Source organism: Equus quagga, chromosome 3, assembly GCF_021613505.1.
Source record: "Equus quagga isolate Etosha38 chromosome 3, UCLA_HA_Equagga_1.0, whole genome shotgun sequence".
NCBI classification, from domain to species: domain Eukaryota; kingdom Metazoa; phylum Chordata; class Mammalia; order Perissodactyla; family Equidae; genus Equus; species Equus quagga.
The window spans coordinates 94,536,245-94,556,656 of record NC_060269.1 but is presented as its reverse complement, the minus strand read 5'-3'; the positions used below and the strand labels follow the sequence as shown (position 1 = coordinate 94,556,656).

At 38.8% G+C, this 20,412-nt stretch overlaps 1 protein-coding gene across 4 annotated transcripts in view; it reads left to right on the top strand.

Moving 5' to 3' along the window:
• The first annotated feature begins 496 nt into the window (after window positions 1-496).
• MRPL1 (mitochondrial ribosomal protein L1) overlaps window positions 497-20,412 on the top strand; it is a 58,927-nt gene continuing 39,011 nt past the window's right edge. The window contains exons 1-7 of one of the 4 annotated variants that reach the window (XM_046657585.1): window positions 497-553; window positions 638-986; window positions 1,190-1,334; window positions 4,085-4,139; window positions 5,861-5,972; window positions 16,266-16,524; window positions 19,664-19,747. In XM_046657585.1, coding sequence (XP_046513541.1) covers window positions 1,299-1,334; window positions 4,085-4,139; window positions 5,861-5,972; window positions 16,266-16,524; window positions 19,664-19,747 — 546 coding nt within the window. In that variant the 5' untranslated portion in view covers window positions 497-553; window positions 638-986; window positions 1,190-1,298. Of the gene's footprint in view, window positions 554-637; window positions 987-1,189; window positions 1,335-4,084; window positions 4,140-5,860; window positions 5,973-16,265; window positions 16,525-19,663; window positions 19,748-20,412 lie in introns of those variants that run through there. The other 3 variants (XM_046657583.1, XM_046657584.1, XM_046657586.1) reach the window with 3 other exon arrangements.

The following is a 20,412-nucleotide window of genomic DNA, read 5'->3' as shown; positions in this document are numbered from 1 at the left end:
CAAACAGAGGGGACAGAACGAACAGCCATGGAGGTGAGAAACCGTGTGTGTGTGTGTGTGTGTGTGTGTGTGTGTGTTTGCAGGAGGAGGGGATGTTGGCAAGGGGCTGAGGCTGGGGAGGTGGGCGGAGGCTAGAAGCGAGCTCCAGCGGTCACTGGAGGGTTTTATTTAAACTGGGGAAGTGATACAATCCGTGATCAGATTTGTTTTAGATAAACCACACCCGACAGCTGTGACGTAATGGAAAGGATACTGATTCTTTTTTTTTTTCAGCCAGAATAACCTGTGCGTAGGTTTCAGATCTGCCATCTTAAAACTAGAAGTGTTATATAAATTTGTCAAGCATTATTCAGTTGATCTTAAGGGCACAGCTTGCCAGCAGGGGTGAAATGGAAAGCTGATTAACGCGAAGAGTAACTTAAAACCGCGCTGCTCCTGCGCTCAGTTAAAAGGGAAATGTTGTCGACGAGCGGGACCCCCACCTGGGGTGGCGGTGAAAGCCTGGCCAATTTTTTAAGTCTTTACAAGGCCCGAAATGTGGTGGTGGAAGCTGGTGAGATTCTTCAGATTTTCTGTTTTTCATGCTTTCCTGCTTACTCTCACAATCTACTAAAATGAGTTCTCTGTACACTTGCAGAATCAAAAAGAATAAAACAGAGCATCGCCTTCACAACCTATTTTTCCAGGAAGGGCACATGTCCCTGAAGCTGGTAAAACTGTAGTACCGGAACCACGAAACACAGGTTCCTAAGCAGCACGGAAGAACGATGGTAACACCGCCACGGGGCAGCCGCGTCGAGGGCCCTCCCCAGTCAGCATATTTTGGTTCCCGCCCCTCCCTCTTGCTCCTTCTAATCCCTTCCCCCTCCGCCAATTCCGGAAGGGAACCCTTTTAAAATCTGATCCAAGCTGGAGCGGGGGACCAAATTCGTGAACACAATCCGGAGTGGTCAACATGGCGGCGGCCGTTAGATGCCTCGGTAGAGGTAAAGCACGGGGTTTTCTGGGCTTGCGGGGAAAGTAGCTCCAGCGCGGAGTCTCTTGTTGCAACAGAGTGCAAGTCGCACCGGCCTAGGCACGGATCTGCGCTCGGGGCTCGAAAAACCTCCTGCTTTTTTTGGGCTCTAGTTTCTCCAGAGGGTCATTACTACTTAAAAGAGACCTTATTACAGTTTTCACTTCTTTCTAGAGCCGTCCACCTACGGGTGAGGTGGGAATGGGAGAGGGGTGTACGTTGACATCTTTCCAGCACCCACAGGGACAGAGGCAAGGACACGATTCTGTCTTCGGTACTGGGGATGTGGGCTGCAGAGGAAAGGAGTTTGATACCTGAAGTGAGTTCTGGTTTGGAAAAGGTGTATATCTTAGTGGCTTACATTTATAAACTTTAATAGTTTACAAAATGCCTGTTGTTGCTTTCGGAGTACATCGTTGCAGGCGATTCCAATTCTTAAATTTCCAGACGTTGCCTAATTTACGTCAACATTTATCATTTGGAGGCTAATTCTGTAGTACTACTTCGTAGCAGCTCTTTTCATCAGTTAATAAGGTCCAATTGTTGGCTTGGATGACAGCCCTTTTTTGGTACAAAGCTTTATTTTTGCTTTGTTTTGTGTTTTTGAAGCACAGTGATATGTATTGTTATTTAATCAAGATAGATCTTTAGGTGGAGGCAGCAGCCACCAGCATCTCCCTCATTTTGCAGAGGAAGAAAATGATCCTGTTAAGTATGTGGCCAAGTTCATATATAACTAGTAAGTGGCAGAGAAAGAACTGAAGCTTCACTCCTAAGCCAGTGATTTTTTTTTTTTTTTCAAATGCATTGTAGCATTTTTTTCAAATGCTTCTCACAGGAAAGCTCAGTGTCAAGATCTGCATTCTCTATTTGGGATAGGTGTTGCTTAAAAGATGGGGGGGAAGATCACGGCAGATCCCGCTAACTACTAAATGAGCAAATCAAAAAGTTATCCTTACTGAGAAGAGACTGATGGCATTATCTTTATGTATGATAGAAATAACATGTTAGACAAGAAACCAAAAAGAGAACCAAAGGTTATCGCTCTCTTCTTGCCACATTTTCTTCTCTCTCTTAATTTTCTTTTTATCTCATCTGTTACTTCTCACATTACTTTGTTGATTCCTTCTCCTCTCCCCAGTCACTTCCTTGAAACTCTCAGGAGCCGGAATTCCATCCTTCATCCTCTAAATTCTAAATTTTTGTATCTAAATTTACTCCTCTTGCTGGCTCTCAGATTTATATCTCCAGTCAGACTTTTCTCCTAAACTTTAAATCGGTGAGTTTTGTTTTTAGAAAGAAGTTCCTTTTTTTTTTTTTTTAGGAAGATTGGCCCTGAGCCAACATCTGCTGCCAATCTTCCTCTCTTTTTTTTTTTTCTTTTTCTCTCCAAAGCTCCCTGGTACATAGCTGTACATCCCAGCTGTAGATTCTTCCAGTCTCTCTATGTGGGATACCACCTTAGCATAGCTTGATGAGCGGTGCTAGGTCTGCACCCAGGATCTGAACCGGAGAACCCCAGGCCACCCAAGCAGAGCGCGTCAACCCAACTACTTAGACATGGGGCCGGCCCCTCTCCTGAACTTTAGATTCTTAAACTCATCTGCCTTTTCTAGATCTCCACTTGTATATCTTATCAGCACCTAACTCTTGTCTAAATTGAACTTATTGTCATAGACCAAAGTCTTTCCCGTCTCATTTGGTGATAACTCTATCCTTTTAATTGTCCAGGCCAAAAATTCGGAATATTCTCAACTACTCCTCTTTTTCTCACACTTCACATTAAATAGTTGGCATATCCTGTTAGCTTTACCCTCAAAATAAATCTAGAATCTTGCTTCTTGTCATTACTCCGCTGCAACTACCTTCTAAGCTGCTGCCATCCCTCACCTGGATTTCTCTACAGTCTGTTCTCAACAGGTAGTGAAATTGGACCTTTAAGAACTTAAGTCATGTTCCTACATTCACAACTCTGTAAAGCCTCCCCATTTTTCTAAAGCCAAAGTCCTTAGAAAGAACGGCCTATAGCTGTGCTGTCCATTTTGTTATCCACTATTGAGTACTTCAGATGTGGCTAATCTGCATTGAGTGTGTCAAATACACATTAGATTTTGATGACTTAGTGCCTAAAAAATGTAAAATATCTCAGTATTTTTTTTTTTTTTTTGAGGAAGATTAGCCCTGAGCTAACATCTGCTGCCAATCTCCTCTTTTCGCTGAGGAAGACTGGCCCTGAGGTAACATCCGTGCCCATCTTCCTCTTCAGTATTTTGATGTTGATAACATGTTGAAATGATAATATTTGGAGGTATTAGCTGTAATAAAAATGTTAGTTTTTACTAATTTTCTTTTTTTTTTACCTTTTTTATTGTGGCTATTAGAAAATTTAAAATTACACATGTGGCTTACGTTATACTTCTACTGGACAGCATTGGCCTAGAGTCTTCCGCATCATGTGGTGCCTGCCTTCTCCCACCCCCATGCACCCAGCTTACCTCTTTGACTTCTCCAGCTACCCTCTCCTTCACTCACTGTGCTCTGGCCACACTGGCTTCCTTTTTCCTTAAACACACCAAGAACGTTTCTGCCTTGGGAAGACTTTTTTTTCCCAAGTCGAGTGGACCTGGAACACTTTGTCTAGATATTTGCGTGATTAACTTTCTCATTTCTTTTAAGTCTTTGCTTAAATGTCACTTTTTTTAATGAGGCCTGCCTTCACCATCTTACTTAAGATTGCAGCCCACTTTCCCCTTGACTCTCAATCACTTTTATCCAGTGGGTGCCCCCACTACTACCATTTTATGTTTCTTAGTATTGTCTCCCCCCAACTAGGATGTAACCTCCATGGCAACAGGGATTTTTGTCTGTTTTCTTCACTAAATACTTAAAGCAGTGCTAGCACATGTTTTGTTGGCATATTCATTGTCGAATAAATGTATGAATGACTGAATAAATGGACCTTCAACAAAATGCCACCCCTCTTACATGTGTTATAATGAATAATATTTAAAGTGATTTGAATCCAGTTTTTGCTCTCATTTGTTCATATTTCTTTGCTTCATTCAACAGATGTTTATTGTGTCTTCATTTGCCAAATACTGTGCTACATGTTGGGGACAGAATGGTAAATAAGCTAGACACATGCCCTGCCTATGGTGCTTATCATCTCCTCAGGAGCAGACATTAAATGGATAATTATTTCTTTAATTACAATTGTCATATGTGCTGTGAGAGTATATGTGAGAGACCTAGTCTATTTTGAGTCTTCAGGGAAGACTTCTCTGAAGAAGTAGTTTATGTAGAGTCCTGAAAGATCATTGGATAATTATGAATTAGCTAGGAGAAGGGGGAGTGGAAAGGGGTAGGGAAGAATGTCACAGATGGAAGGAAGATTATATTTGAAAATCCAAAGGTGGTAAAAAACAGTGTGTTCAAGTAACTGAAAAGAGGCCAATGTATTTGCAGCATGGCAAGCATGAGAGTGGTATTAGATGAAACTCACTAGATAGGTTAGAAGTAAAGCATGGAGGACCTTGTTAAGAATTTGCTGTATTCAAAGAGCGAGGTGAAGACACCCAAACGTTTTAAGGATATGATAAGATTTTCATTTTTAAATCGTCCTTCTTACTAGTATGTGGAAAAGAAATGGAGAGGGCCAAAAGTAGAAGATAGAATAGTTTGGAGTATGTTGCAGTAATCAGTGTGGTAGATGATGATGGCCTGAACTATGGTGGTTATAGTGGGAAGGCAGACTAGATGCATAAGATCTAGGGAGAGTGAGGATTATAGTTAGGTGAGAAGCCCTGGGGAACTCTAACCTTTTAGGATCAGGTATAAGACAGTAAGCTAGCAAAGGAAATGAGTAATTTCCATCTCATTGTCAGGAAACCTGACATTGTTAGAAGCTTATTCATCTCTTTTGTTCATTTTTCAATTGGGTTGATCTTACATATTCTGGATATTAATCTGTTGTCCATTATATATGTTGCTATTATATTCTTTCAGTTTTTGGCTTGTCTTCACTTTCTATAAAGTATCTTTTGATAAATAGATGTTCTTAACACTAATGGAGTCACTTTTTGGTTAGTCCTTTTGGGTTTTGTTTGTGAAATTGTTCCCTCCTCAAAGATCATAAAGATACTTTCCTGTATTCTGAAAGACTCTAAATTTTGCCCTTCACATCTAAGTCCTTAGTCCATCTAGAGTTGATTTGTGTGTGTGTGTGTGTGTGTTTGTGGTGTGAGATGGGGTCTAAATATACTCTTTTCCCTACGGATAATCACTTGTCTTAATACCACTTATTGAATTCTTTGCACAGTGATTTGCAGTAACATCTCTGTCATGTTTCAGATATCCCTATGTGTATGGGATGTTGCTGGACTGCTGATTGTTTTATTAGTCTGTCTTCCTATACTTGTCCCAATACCAAAATGTCTTAATTACTGCACCTTTATAACAAATCTTGATCTCTGGTAAGGCAATTCCCTCCACTTTATTCTTATTCTTCAGAAGTGCTTTGGGCAACTCTGTGAATGTCTTATCTATTAAAAAAAATGAAATTTAAATTATTTAAAAAGTTCAGGATACATATACATATTCCATAATAATAGAGCTAACATACTCTTTAGAGCCTCAACTAGATTAAGTTAAAAATAAAGACAAAATTGTTCAATTAGATGTATTTACTTGGATTGAGTTTCAAGAAATGCAGTTTTCATTATTATACTTTTTAAAGGATAGTTAAAAATCACAAAACATTGAATATTTTTCCTTTGGGAAACACTGATTAAGGATATAAAAGTTATGAATGTAATGATTGATATTTTTTATGTTTTTTCTTTCTAGTCTTGATAGCTCATCAAAGGCATAGTCTTTCCAAGATGCCTTATCAGACACCTCTTTATCCTTGTTCTGCATATGTTCAGACACCCAATAGACATTTTGCTGCTGCTACAAAGTAAGTATATTTTTGGTTATTTCATTTGCTATCATTTAAAATTTTGATTAAAAAACATTGTGCTTGGTTCTATAAAGACATACAGAGACATATAGTTGTAAAAGTTTATCATCTCTGCTTCTTTGATCTTATAATCCTGAAGGAAAGACATTGACTTATTATAATAATACTTAACATTTATAACACCGACATTCAATAACTAAATCCTTTCAGGAACCTTATGTAGAAACTATTTTTATTATGCTCTTTTTTCGAGACAAAAAGCAAGGCACTGATAGGTTATGTAACTTGCCCCAAATCACAGAGCTAGTAAGTGTTGAAGCTAGGATTTTGTGACATAATAAGAAATATATTGGTCTCTGCCCCCAGTTCCTGACACAGAGCTCCTAAAACCTTTGTAATCTCCTGAGTGGTAATGAGGCTAGGAGCAGCTTTTGTTGTAATATTTGATCCCTCACCTAGTTCCTGATACAGAGCTCCTAAAACCCTTGTAATTTCCTGGGTAATAGCAGTGTCTTTTGTTGTAATGAGGCAACTCTTGGTGGGCTCCTGGATGGGAGCTGGTCACCAGAAAGACCAAGCCATGATCAGAAGCTTGGAACTCTTAGCCTCATTTCCCGTCCCCCAGGGAGGGGAGAGGAGCTAGAGATTGATTTCCTAATTGGTCATGCTCGGAGAGCTTCTGGATTTGTGAACACATCCACTTGTTGGAAGGGTGGCGCACCCAAACCCAGTGGGGACAGAAGCTCCTGTGGTCCAGATCCTTCTGGACCTCATTCTATATACCTTTTCATCTGATTCCTTTATCATATCCTTTATTATATAATAAGCCAGTAAATTTTAAGTGTTTCTCTGAGTTCTCTGTTCATGAAAATTGGTTTTATTTACATCCAGCTCTTTGCTAGATGGGACCTTTTTTTTGTTGTTGTTGAGGAAGATTAGCTCTGAGCTAACATCTGCTGCCAATCCTCCTCTTTTTGCTGAGGAAGACCGGCCCTGAGCTAACATCAATAACCATCTTCCTCTACTTTATGGGATGACTGCCACAGCATGGCTTGCCAAGTGGTGCCATGTCCACACCCGGGATCCGAACCGGCAAACCCCAGGCGGCCGAAGTGGAACTTGAGGACTTAACCGCTGTGCCACCGGGCCAGCCCCTCTCTGAGTTTTCTGAACCATTCTAGCAAAATTATGGAGCCTGAGGAGGGGATCCTGGGACCCCTTGATTTATAACCTATTGGCCAGAAGTACCCAGAGGCACGGACTTGCAATTGGCATCTGAAGTTGCGGCAGTCTTGTGGGAACAGGCCCTTAACTTGTGGGATCTGATGCTAAATTCAGTTAGATAGTGTCAGAATTATACTGAATTGTAAGATACCCAGATACTGTCAGATAATTGGTCGATGTAGGGAAAAAACCCACGTTTAGTGTCAGAATTTTGAGTAGAGGAAAATAGTTTCCTGTTTAACTGTATACCGTGTTCTGCATCTTGCTTGCTTGCTTTTAACCTAACAGTATATCTTGGAAATTGTTTCAGATAGAGCTGTCTAGTCTTTTTTTTTTGATCAGATATAGTTGATATATAACATTATATTGGTTTCAGGTGTACAGCATAATGATTCAATATTTGAATATGTTGGGAAATGCTCACCACAACGAGTCTAGTTAATATCCATCACCATACAGAGTTACAATTTTTTTTTCTTGTTATAAGAACTGTTAAGATTTATTCTCTTAGCAACCTGCAAATATACAGTACATAGCAACTGTGGTCACCATGCTATGTGTTACATCCCCATCCTCATGACTTATTTATTTTATACTGCAAGTTTGTACCTTTTGACCAGCTTCACTCATTTCGCCCACCCCTTACTCCTGCCTCTGGCAACCGTCAGTCTGTTCCCTGCACCTATGAGTTCAGTTTTCTTTTTTTTTCAGATTCCATGTATAAGAGATCATATGGTATTTGTCTTTGTCTGACTTAGTTCACTTATCATAATGCCCTCAAGGTCCATCCGTGTTTCACAAATGGCAATATTTTATTCTTTTTTATGGCTGAATAATACTCCATTGTGTATATATGCCACATCTTCCTTATCCATTCATCCGTTGATGAACACTTAGGTTGCTTCCATGTCTTGGCTATTGTAAATAATGCTACAATAAACATGGGTATAATATTTCATTGTGTGAATATACCATAATTTATTTAACCATTCCCCATTGATACATATTTATCTTTCCAATCTTTTGCTATTACAAATGATCCTGTAGTGAATAATCATATACATAGATCTTGTCAAATATTATGAATTTATTTGTAATGTGAACTCAGAGAAATAGAATTGTTGAGTCAAAAGATGTGTGCACTTATAATTTTGATAGGTGATACCAAATTGCCTTCATAGAGATCTTGCCAATTTCTGTCCTTACAGCAAGTATTATAATGTCTATTTTCCCATATACCGCATAGTCAAAATTTTTGAACTTTGCCAGTTTGATAGGGCATAAGTTGTATCATCATGGTTTTAATTTATATTTCATTTACTATTATTATTGAGGTTGTATATCTTTTCACATGTTTAAGAGACATTTATATTTTATTTACTGTGAATTTTCTATTCATATCCTGTTCCCCTTTTTTTGTTGTTGATTAGTAGGAACTCTTTGTATATTATAATTTAGCACATAGCTGCACTGTAACTTTAATATGTCTTAACTGTTATGGTAGAGGAATGACCAAGTGCTATGGGATCAGAGATGACAGGTCAGTTAATTCTACCTGGAGGAGAGTATGGCAAGAAGTATTTGATCTGGGTCCCAAAAGGTAGATAAAATTTGGCAGGGGAATTGGGAGAAAGGCATTTAAGTGGTACACAGGCATGAAAGTGAATGATAGAGAAGTAGTACTGTCTCATATAGCTTGAAGATAGGATGAAGAAGGAGGTGGCAGAAATGTAACAAGAAAGGAGGCTTTCTTTGCATGTGACTAGTACCTGGATTCTTTTTTGTTGTTGAGAAGTTGGAGGAGTATTGGTTGTACCAGTTTACATCCCCACCCAGCAGTGAGTGAGAGTGCCTACATTGCTTACAACTCTGGATATCATCGATCTTTATTTAAGTTACTTCATCGTATTTCTAATGTATATATTTTGCCCATTTTCTATTGGACTGTTTGTCTTTTTCTTTCTGCTTTGTGCTTTAGAGATATTGTTTTGATAATATTTTATCTTTAAATGTTGTTTTCTTTTATCCTATAGAAATTTTTCATTTTATGTCATCTCTATGTTCTATTCCAGTACAACTTTAAAAGCAATTTTCTCTCACCTAAAGAGGATAGCGTAAGGGTCCAGCCCAGTAGTGTAGCAGTTAAGTTTGCGTGCTCCGCTTCGGCAGCCTTGGGTTTGCCAGTTCGGATCCTGGGCACAGACCTACACACCACTCATCAAATCATGCTGTGGCAGGCATCCCACATATAAAGTAGGGAAAGATGGGCACGGATGTTAGCTCAGAGCCACTCTTCCTCAGCAAAAAGAGAAGGATTGTTAGCTCAGAACTAATCTTCCTCAAAAAAAAAAGCATAGCATAAGAATTATATATACTTTTAAAAAACTATGAAAAATTATTAGCAGATGGTTTTTTTCATGTCTGACAATGAGAGTTATTCAATAGCTTGATGAGAATCGTAGTATGCATAATTTTAGTTGTGGTTTTAATTTTTTAATGTACTCACTTTGTTGCTGTTGTTAGTGCTGTCAGTTAGATTCCGACTCCTAGTGACCACTATACAGCAGAGCAGAACCCTGCCTGGTCTTTTTATGCCATCCTCTCACCTTCCAGCACTCTATCAGACAATGCTCCACTCCTATTGGGTTTTCATGGCTGATTTTTTCAGAAGTGGGTGGTCAGATCCTTCTGGTATGTCTTAGATTGGAAGCTCTGCTGAAACCTGTCCACCATGTGTGACCCTGCTGTTATTTGAAATACTGGTGGCATAGCTTTCAGCATTACAGCAACATGCAGCCACCACAGCGTGACAACTGACAGATGGGTGGAGTGGTTCCCTGACCAGGTGGTGGTGAGAGCAGTGACTCTTAACCACTAGACCACCAGGGCTGGCTATACTGACTTTGTAATATACTAAAAAATAGTTTTTTCATGGCCGATTTTTTTTTTGTCAGGATCTGAGACATGATAGAGGGCCTTGTGCTTGCTCCTTTCTTACTTTGAATCTCCTTAGTCCTCCATGTATGTCCATATTCCCATGGTTTGCCAATGACAGATCCTGATAAAAAAGGCCACTCGGTCATCTCTGACTCTGGTTCTGTTTCTCTCTTGACAGTAGGTTCTTTTTCTTGCTGCTTCTCTGTCTCAGAATTTTTTATTGATTGCTGGACATCTTGTGTAAATCAGTTGAGACCGGAGTGCATGGCACTTGTGCTGGAAATGCTCATGCCTCTTCTTTTGTCACAGCCTTGAGACAATCCAGTCAGAAGTTGAGCTAGGTTTTGGTTTTGTTGTTTCTATGGTTACCACCTGCTTCAAATTTCTGTACTGTTACCTTGTGCTTAGGGTGGGGGCTGTGTTGCTGAAATGTTTTTCTCAGTGTTGCTGTTCCATGCTCAGTTTCCTGCCTCGCCCAGGCAGCTGCAGCTCCCAAGGGTGGGGGTGGGAGTGTCTCTCTGGTAAACCTCCCCTAGTAGAAGACTGCTGTCACTTGTTAGGTTGGTGATGGGTGCAGGAGGGATTCTCTGTTTGCCAAATCCAGCCTTTGTCTTAAGTAGATCCAGCTGGACCTTGGGGACAGGCTTTTCTCAGTATTTTTGTCCCTTCTCCCCTTGGTATGTATCTATTGCTGGTTTTTTCCAGGAGTGTCCGGGCCCTTCCCCAGTTTTATTGGTAAAGGATGCTGTGCTCAGAACTGGTTCCTGCCCTTCCCACAAGTGTAGCAGGTCTAGTGGTTTTTTCCTTCTTTCTTTTCCCTACACACAGTGGGTATTTACCTGTGCTCTAGAGGATTTCAGGGTTACACGCCTTTCTGGCAGCAGTGGCTACTCTCCTCCATGCCTGCACCCTCGAGGGAGGCCTTCTGGGCTCCTGGCCTGCTCCAGTCTTTCCTGGGAGCATCTGGTGGAGGTCTGTGGAAAGGGCCTACAAATTGAGTGTGAACTCCCCCTGTGTCTGGATCTCCCAGGGGGTTATACTGTCACGCTAGCCCTAACATTTTTGTTTTTAATTTTTATTTTAATTTTTGTTTTTAATTTTTATTTATTTTTTTGAGGAAGATTAGCCCTGAGCTAACTACTGCCAATCCTCCTCTTTTTGCTGAGGAAGACTGGCCCTGAGCTAACATCCGTGCTCATCTTCCTCTATTTTATATGTGGGACGCCTACCACAGCATGGCGTGCGAAGCGGTGCCACGTCTACACCCAGGATCCAAACTGGCGAACCCCGGGCAGTGGAACTGGAACGTGCGCACTTAATGGCTGCACCACTGGGCCGGCCCTCTAGCCCTAAAATTTTAGCTGATTTTTTTCCTTATCTGCTTGCCTTCCTCTCATATTCTGCTGCAAGTGAGACCATCCTGGCGCTGTGCATGTGGAGTGGGGGTGGGGAGTATGGACTGACTCTCCTTGAATTTCAGACTGCTTAGTCGCCTGGAGATTTCAGCTCTATGATGCATCAAGAAAAGTTTTTCTATCCTACTCTTTCTCATTGCTAACGCTCTTTCTAGCTTTTATTTCTTTATTTTCATTTATTTCTATTATTGTTGACTGGATTTTATTCTATCAGCTTTTACATTGTAAGCGTAAGCAGAGCTTCTGCATTTAGTTTAATGAATAAACCAGCATCAGAGATGTTAGTGAATTTATTTATGTGATTACTCTGAGAAATAAGAATTCCAGATATTTGCATTTCCTTGATGGTTACATGCCCTAGGCATTTTCTCTTTAGTTCTGTTTAGTTCAGTTTAGTTTGATAGTACCCCACGTTGTGTCGGGTCTCCCCGCCCCCTGAGGCCCTAATTCCTCCTTGTAAAGCGTTCGCCAGCCTTAAAAGGACTAGGATCTCCGGGGTCACAGATCTTCAGAGGTCTTCAAGTGAACTTTATTATAGCACTGATTTTTTTCTTACCTTGTTTTATTTGGGTACGACCCAAATGGAATTATTTTTCCTTTCATGCTTCTGGAGTTAGGAGACAGATGAGGCAGGGAGAAAGTTATTACCTGAGTACAGTCCCTTATTACTCATTTAATCTGTGTGGTTTAGTTACCCAGGTAACTGCAGTTAAATTCAATTCAGACTGCCAGATGTTTCTCCTTCACCTTCCCAAAAACCTTTCCAGTATGATTTATTTTATTTCCTGAGAATCATAGTATTTGAGCTCTCCTGATAGGGCCTTCCATAATTGCATGAACAGCAGAGTTCTTCTGGATGTGATTCCTCTGAGTAAAGATAGACATTTTTTGGAGGGTCATGGAAAACAGTCAGTGGATCTATAAAATTAATTATTATTGACTGATTTTGTTGAATTGCGTTTTTTTTTATTTTTGAAGAAAATGTTTTCATTGGAGTCCTATTTGATCTGGGTTATAATGATTTTATACTTTTTTTTTTTTTTTTTACTAAAACAGTGTTCCATCTTTAACTTAAAAGTATTTTCACTGAATCACCTCAAATATTTTGTGAAACAAATTCCAAAGAATAAATAAGTAAATTGCTGTATACCCAACTCAGTCTCTTTATTGGGTTTTGCAAATATTTATTAATTTAAAAATCATATTTCAGCCCCTGGGAGTTTCATATTAATTGCAAATTAAGTGGGCAGATTCAGCCATGATTAAAAATTTAGTGGAGAAATCAGCATTTATGTAAAGTAAATCTGTAGGTTCCAGCTAGGACACTTATTCATTTTGTTTCTTTTAGGTAGAGAATGTATGACTAAAACAGGCTTTCCAGGCTCCTTCCTCTATTGGCCTCACTGCTCTTTTATTAAATATAAAATAAAAATGTGACTGCTCCAGTTTGGAACATTTTAGGATTTTGTGGAGTTCTTCCAAGGTAGCTATTGAGGCGCGTTGCATCCATCCACTTGGGCACCTGCTTGGACTTGCTGTCGTCAGTCCAGAAGGACACCTGTGTCCCATTAAAAATGAGCCTTGTCATTATCTGCTGTTCTGTTGAATTGCTCGTTAGGTGGGAGGATACTGTTATTAGTTGTGGTAATAAGAATTCATTGAGTGCTAAAAGTGAGAATAGAATTATGCATTGGATTGGTTTTTGAGGTTCTTTTTTCAAAAATTGTTTTACTGTCATTCATTTCTTTCACGTGAATTTTATAAGACCCCATAGTAGTTTTCTATGGCTGCCATAACAAATTACCGCAAACTTTGTGGCTTAAAACAACACAAACTTCTTATCTTGTAGTGCGGAAGTTTGACACGGATCTCACTGGGCCAACGTCAAGGTGTCAGCAGGGCTTTGTTCCTTTCTAGAGGCTCCGGGCGAGAGTCTGTTTCCTTGCCGTGCCCAGCTTCGAGAGGCCACCCATATTCCTTGGCTCGTATTTCCCTCTTCCTCCATCTTCAAAGCCAGGAACAGCAGATTGAATCTCTTTCATGCTCAGATTTCTCCTGTCTCTTCCCATCTCTCTCAGATGCAGGTGGGAAAAGGGAAAGTTTCTCTGCTTTTGGGGGCTCATGTGATTAGATTGGGCTCACTTGCATAATCCAGCCTGATCTCTGCATCTCGAGGTCTTTAACCTTAAGTATATCTGCAAAGTCCTTTTTGCCATGTAGATATGGACATCTTTGGGAAGCCATTATTCTGGCTACCACAGAACCTAAATATCTTTCTAGAATATTATTTCACGAATTTAAAACTTTTATATTTAAAAGATTATAGGTGTGATTTGAATTAATGCTGAGAAAATATATCATATCACCTCTAATTCTGTCTTCTCAGCTTCAAACTCTTACCTGCAATTACCTGTTGATTGTGTTTTCTTATTTTGTAATCACCTTGTTGACTTCTGCTATGTAACAAACTGCTCCACTATTATTTATCATTGCTCACACGTCTCTGGGTCAGCTGATCTAAGCTAGTTTTGGATGGGTGTCTCTGATGACCTTGGCTGGGCTCCAGTCTGCAGGTGGCTGAGAATTGTCTAATCTAGCCCGGGGCTCTGGAGGCAGCTCTGTTTCACATATCTCTCATCCTTCCACCTTTGGGCTAGCCCAGGCATGTTTTTATGAAAATGGCAGAAATACAAACATACAAGTGGAAACATTAAGCCTCTTAAGGCCTAAGCTTTTAGTTACTTTTGCTTTATTCTGTTGGCCAGACTAGCCACATGGCCAAATCAAGGTACTAGGAAATATACTCCATTCTTTTAAGTGAGAGGAACTGCAAAGTCACTTAGCAAAGGGACTCTAATTGAGAGAGGCGTTAAAGAATTGGGGCAAATTGATGCAACTAACCCCACACTCAAACTCTATTCTCCCCAAACTGAACTCGCCTCTGTGACTGTCTCCCTCCCAAGAAACCTGTTTTGCTTGCTTGCTTTCTGTTTTTAGTTAATGATACTCTCTCTGTTTAGTCACCCAAGCCAGAAATTTAAGAACTATTCTAGAGTCTTCTCTTTTCCTTTTCCCTATCTTCAGTATTTACCTTGTAAATACCTTTCTAATCTCTCATCTTCTCCAGCCTATTCCCTTCACTGCTCTGGTTCAGGCTGTCATATCTCCTTGATAAGGAAGGGAGGGAATAGTCTCTTAATCATCTCCAATCCAGCTTCCTTCAAATCCATCCCTTATATTGCAGCCTGAATACTCTACCTGAAATGCAGACGCCACTCTCATTCACAGGCTTCTCACTGCCTCTAGAGGAGGTCCTCCGTCATCCCTAATCTCATTCATCATCTGCTCTTTCCGCCTTTTGCTTTACCTTTAGTTCAGGAGTCAGCAAAATATGGCTAGTGGGGTAAAAAATTTGGTCTGCCATCAATTTTTGTAGGGATCATGAGCTAAGAATGGTTTTTACATTATTAAATGCTTAGGGAAAAAAGGAAAATGAACAGTATTTTGTGACACATGAAAATTAGAAAATTTAAACCAGTCTTCATGAATAAAGTTTTGTTGGAACACAGCTACACTCATTCGTTTTTGTATTGTCTATGACTGTTTTTACATTACAATGGTGGAATTGAGTCGTTGAGACAAGAGCCCATAAAATATTTGCTGTCTGGTCCCTTATAGAAAAAGTTTGCCAACCCCTGCTCTAGTCAGTTAGAATTTAGAAAAGCTCCCCTTGTGTACAACTCTATTTCACGCCTCAGTACTTTCATTGTGTTGTTTCTTTGCCTGGCTAACTATTTTTTTAAATAATAGCTTTATTGAGATATAATTTACATACTATACAATTCACCCATTTAAAATGTACATTTCAGTGGTTTTTAGTATATTCACAGAGGTGTGCAGCCATCACCACATCAGTTTTAGAACATTTTCATTATCTTCCCCCAAAACCCCATGCCAATTAGCAGTCACTCCCCATTTTCCTAAACCCCTCCCCCAGCCCTAGATAACCATTAAATCTACTTTCAGTCTCTATAGATTTGCCTATTCTTGGTATTTTATATAAATGGAACCATACAATATGTAGTCTTTTGTGACTGCCTTCTTTCACTTAGCGTAATGTTTTTAAGTTCATACATATTGTAACATGTGTCAGTACTTCATTCGTTTTCATTGCTGATTAATATCCCATTATATGGATACACCACATTTTATGTATCCGTCAGTTGATGGACATCTGGGTTGTTTTGACTTTTTGGCTACTGTGAGTAAAGCTGCTATGAACGTTTGTGTACAACTTGTTGTGTGGTTGTATGTTTTCATTTCTCTTGGTTATATACCTGGGCTAATTCTTCTGCATCCTACAAGAATTAACTTTGGGGTCATCTCTTCCAGAACTCTTCCCTAGCCTCCTAGGCTGGGTTAAATATCTTTTCCCTACAGCTTGACTAACACTCTCATAGTACTTACCACATTATATTGAAATTATCTGTTTACATGTCTGTCTCTTCTGCTCTAAGTTTCTGGAGAGTAGCATCAGTGCTTTACCCAACTTTGTATCAACTGCAGAAAGTACAAAAACTGTGTAATCTATGTTTTGAATTAAAATAAGCTGTGTTTTTGTTATTTTTTCCATCTTCTGTACATTGGCTTTTTTTTTTTAAGTCTCTTGGAATACATATTAACATAACTGATCTTGAATTTATCTTTTTTTCAGGCCTGCAAAGAAAACAAAAAAAGGTGCCAAACAAAAAACATTGGAAGAGAAAAAAGATGAGATAGAAAAAATAAAGTCATACCCCTTTATGGAAGGCGAACCTGAGGATGATGTCTACTTAAAACACTTATATCCAAGGCAGATATATGATGTGGAAAAAGCTATTCACTTACTTAAGAAATTTCAAATTCTGGACTTTACTAATCCAAAGCAAGGTGTTTATCTTGATTTGACATTGGATATGGCACTGGGGAAGAAGGTATGTAGACTCAATTAAAATAAATTTATTTGCAAACAGTAGCTATATGAATTTCTATTCCTTAATTTTTAAAATTCTTGTCTCCTATAATAATTTTTAGAAAATTTTATGCTGTTTCTGTACTTTAGAATGAAAAATATTTTTGTTTGTTTTTTAATTTTCCAAATATATAATGTTTGTTGACATAAAGTGACCAGCAACCTTTCTATAGATAAGAAGGGAAAGGTGAGTTTTACTTGAGCCAGGATCACTTGAGTGAGGATTATAACCTGGGAAGGCAGTTTCCACAAAGGAAGAAAGCATTCTGGGCAAGTATGGCTTTCAGTACAGTCTTATATCTTTTTAGAGCAGAGAATGTGCAGTAAACACAGGATACATATTCATCAAAGTTTCAAAGAGGGATTCAGTTGCAAATTGACAGGTCAACATGACCCTGATGTCCAGAAAGGGACAAATACAAGCCTTACCCATAGAGTGTTACTGATACTGGCATAGGAGGGGGAGTATGCATTCTTATCTTAAGAGAGTGCTTTTTTTTCTTTTTTTAGCTGAGGAAGATTAGCCCTGAGCTAACATCTGTTGTCCATCTTCCTCTTTTTTTTTTTTTTTTAAATATGTGGGTTGCAGCCACAGCATTTCTAATGATGATGAGTGGTGTAAGTCTGCACTCGGGATCCAAATCTAGGAACCTGGGCTGCCAAAATGGAGCACCCTGAAAGTGCATTCTTGACTTTAATGGTTAAAGCAGATGTACGATGTATGTTTGATAGGCTGTAAGTCAGGGTTCTTTAGTTCAAGCCAAATCTGTTTTGAACCAGAATAGCTAACCCATATACCCGAGTATGTGAAAATCTCTTGACATGCTGAACATACTCTGCAGAGTTGAATATATATCTCGTCTTCACCTGAAAATCAATGGTATAAAGTTCAATGAAAGTGGTGTTAAAATTAATTGAGGTGTTACTGTAACTTTGAAAAATGACTTAAGCTGCCTGGGTGTCGTGTTCCTTCTCTGTAAAGGAGGGTTTCAGGCTAGCTCAGTGGCCTTCAGATGTGTTCCTCAGAGTCTTGGGTTGAGACTAAATTTGCATGGGTGGGGTGCCAAGCTGCTCACTTTTGCTTCCACCAAGCCTCTCTCCTTTATCTGTTTATCTGTTGCAGTTCCATGGAAGACTTTTGTTTATAAAACTCTGAAAGTAGGAAAAACACTAGCTCTAAATTTTGTAAACTTCTCATTTAAGAAATCTAATTTTCTTGGAAATTGTATTTTAATTCTTATTCTGATGATGTCTTTTTTTGGTCAAACTAGAAAACAAGTTTTTGAATACAGTTTAACAACCTCAACAACAGCAGCCATAATTGAGCACAGAGGAGGAGGCAGTACAGTGTGGTGCTAAAGAGCGTGGGCTCTCGAGTCAGATTCCAGTACAGGCCAGAATCCAGGCACCACCAACTTGCTCTTTGACCTTGGGTTTCTGACTTACCCTCTTCAAATCTCAGTTTTTTCATCTCTTTATAAAGGGAGATAAAATGCTTAGTTCATATGGTTCTGGCGAGGATTAAATGAGATGGTAAATGTAAAGGACTTGGTGAAGTGTTTAATAATAACAATCGACATTTATTGAAACTTTCTATGTACCAACCACAGTGCTAAATGCTTTGCATGCAGTTTTTCGTTGAGTCCTGTAATCTCAGAAGAGGAAGCTGAGACACAGAAACTGAAGTAACTTGTTCAAGGTCACAGAGCAGAGGGTAGAGTTAGGATTTGAAGCAAAGTCTGTCTCATGTCTTAGTTCTTATTAATTAGAAACAGTTTATACCAGCTATGTTGTAATTTTATTCTATACTGTAGGGTTACTGTTAGTTCTCTTATTTTAAAAATGTTGTAGTATCCAAGATCACTTTCTCAGTCAACTATTAATGTAGTTCATAATGAAGTCTTGTAGGACCACAAGCTTCATTTCATAAATGGAAGCCACTTGTAAACTAGTAGCATTGAGGGTACTGTTGTCTTCCTAAGACATTTTTCGCTTTTGATAGAGTGCTTGCCCAACAAGCCAGTATCCCCCAGGGGATGCTGTTATTGAGATTGTTTGCCATTGAAAATTTTACTGAAACCGGTTGTGACATGTTAATGGCCAAGGAATGCCAGTCAATAAGACTGAGTTGCATGTCTGATATAAAATGTGCTTAAGAGTTTGTGCCTTGTTGTCTGAAAAGAAATCCTCAGGAGGTTATCTCTATTCAAAATAAAGTTTTTTCTAAAAATATAGTCTTTCAATCAGTTTTAATTAGGGAACAACCCCTTTTCTCTTTCTTCCAGACCTTAAGGTTGCAGCAACATTATGGGCCCAGAACTTGTTTCCATGTGAAGTCTCCGTAAGAGATCTGAGCCACAGGCCTAGATAGATCTTTGACCAAATAACTGAACAAATAGTTCTGAGGCCCTGTAGAATATCCACCCGTGTTAGAGTTCTTCTAATGCATGCGGTTGTTTATTTTGAATTTTCCAACTGACTTCCCAAATATATCTGAAAGTGGTGGGTGATCCAGGTTGTTTCAAAGTAGAGCCACTCAGAAGAGCCTTTCAGGCTTGGCATTCTATCTTGGGTTTAGGGCTAATATGATCTCATTGTTTAAAGCCAGTCATGGAGATTATGGGTCACCTACCAAGAAGATCAGCTGGATATTATCTGTTGTTCTGTATGTAGCTGTATTCATGTCCTCTTTGATGGTGTCAAAAATTACGTGTTCTTTTGAATTTAATTCAAGGTAGCAAACATTTACTGACATCCCTCATGTTGAAGATTTGTGCTAGGTGCTGGGAAAGATGTGAATATGCAGACAAATCTCTTAATATGAGAGACTGTGATGAATGATGTAGAGATAGAAGTCAAGTGCCGTGAGAGTATGGAGCTGGGAAGAGAGATTTAGATTTTCATTATGGTTTCTTACAAAAGAAATACAATCTCTTATGCCTTAAATTGTAATCAGTGAATAGTTCTGGATTAATGAGAGGACATTAAACATTAAAAACATGAAAAACAAAACTTGTGAGTTCTGTTTTTTATAGATGTGAGAGATACTAGAAAAGATGAATGAATTTTTCATAATTATTTTTTCATTGTTGTGTATTTAGAAAAAAGTGGAGCCATTTGCCAGTGTTCTTAGTTTTCCATACCCATTCATTTCAGAAATCAATAAAGTTGCTGTATTTACAAGGGTGAGTAAGCTTTGTCAACTTTTTATATCATTTAACTTTTTTATGTATCACATTAATCAATAATTAGAATGACTGAATGTGTAGAGTTAGAGAAAATCCTAGCATTCACCTAGTCTTATTTTCCCCATTTGAAGCTCAAAGCAGTTAGATGACTTATTTGAGATTATGTCCTTAGTTTGAGAAAGAGCTAAACCAGAACATTAACTTCATCATTATTAGTCTACCACATTATGTTTCTCATGAGAAACTAAAGAACAATATAGAATTTATTCTACTGTCTCATGCTTCCTACTCAAACTGCTCTCCTCAAACAACATTAATAAAATTATTTGAAAGCAGTGGGTTCACTTAGTGCTGTGAACACACAGAAACACACTTTTAAATATATCCAGTCTGGAAAGTCAAGGAAGTCAAGGTTGTAACAAATATAGTAATACAGCTCTTTGTCAATCTTTTTGTATTATAAATGTTTTTTTATAATATGTTTATAAAGTTTTAAATTATAAAGTGTTTTGATTCTTCTCCGTATACCTCACTTTCAAGGAATAAGTTCTTTACTTTTTTCCATAAAAGTAGGGAATGTAGCTATTGGAATGCCACAAAATTTGAGAAACTAAGGGAGTGATACATTTTCAAAGTAGAACCAAATGGCATAAATGGAATAT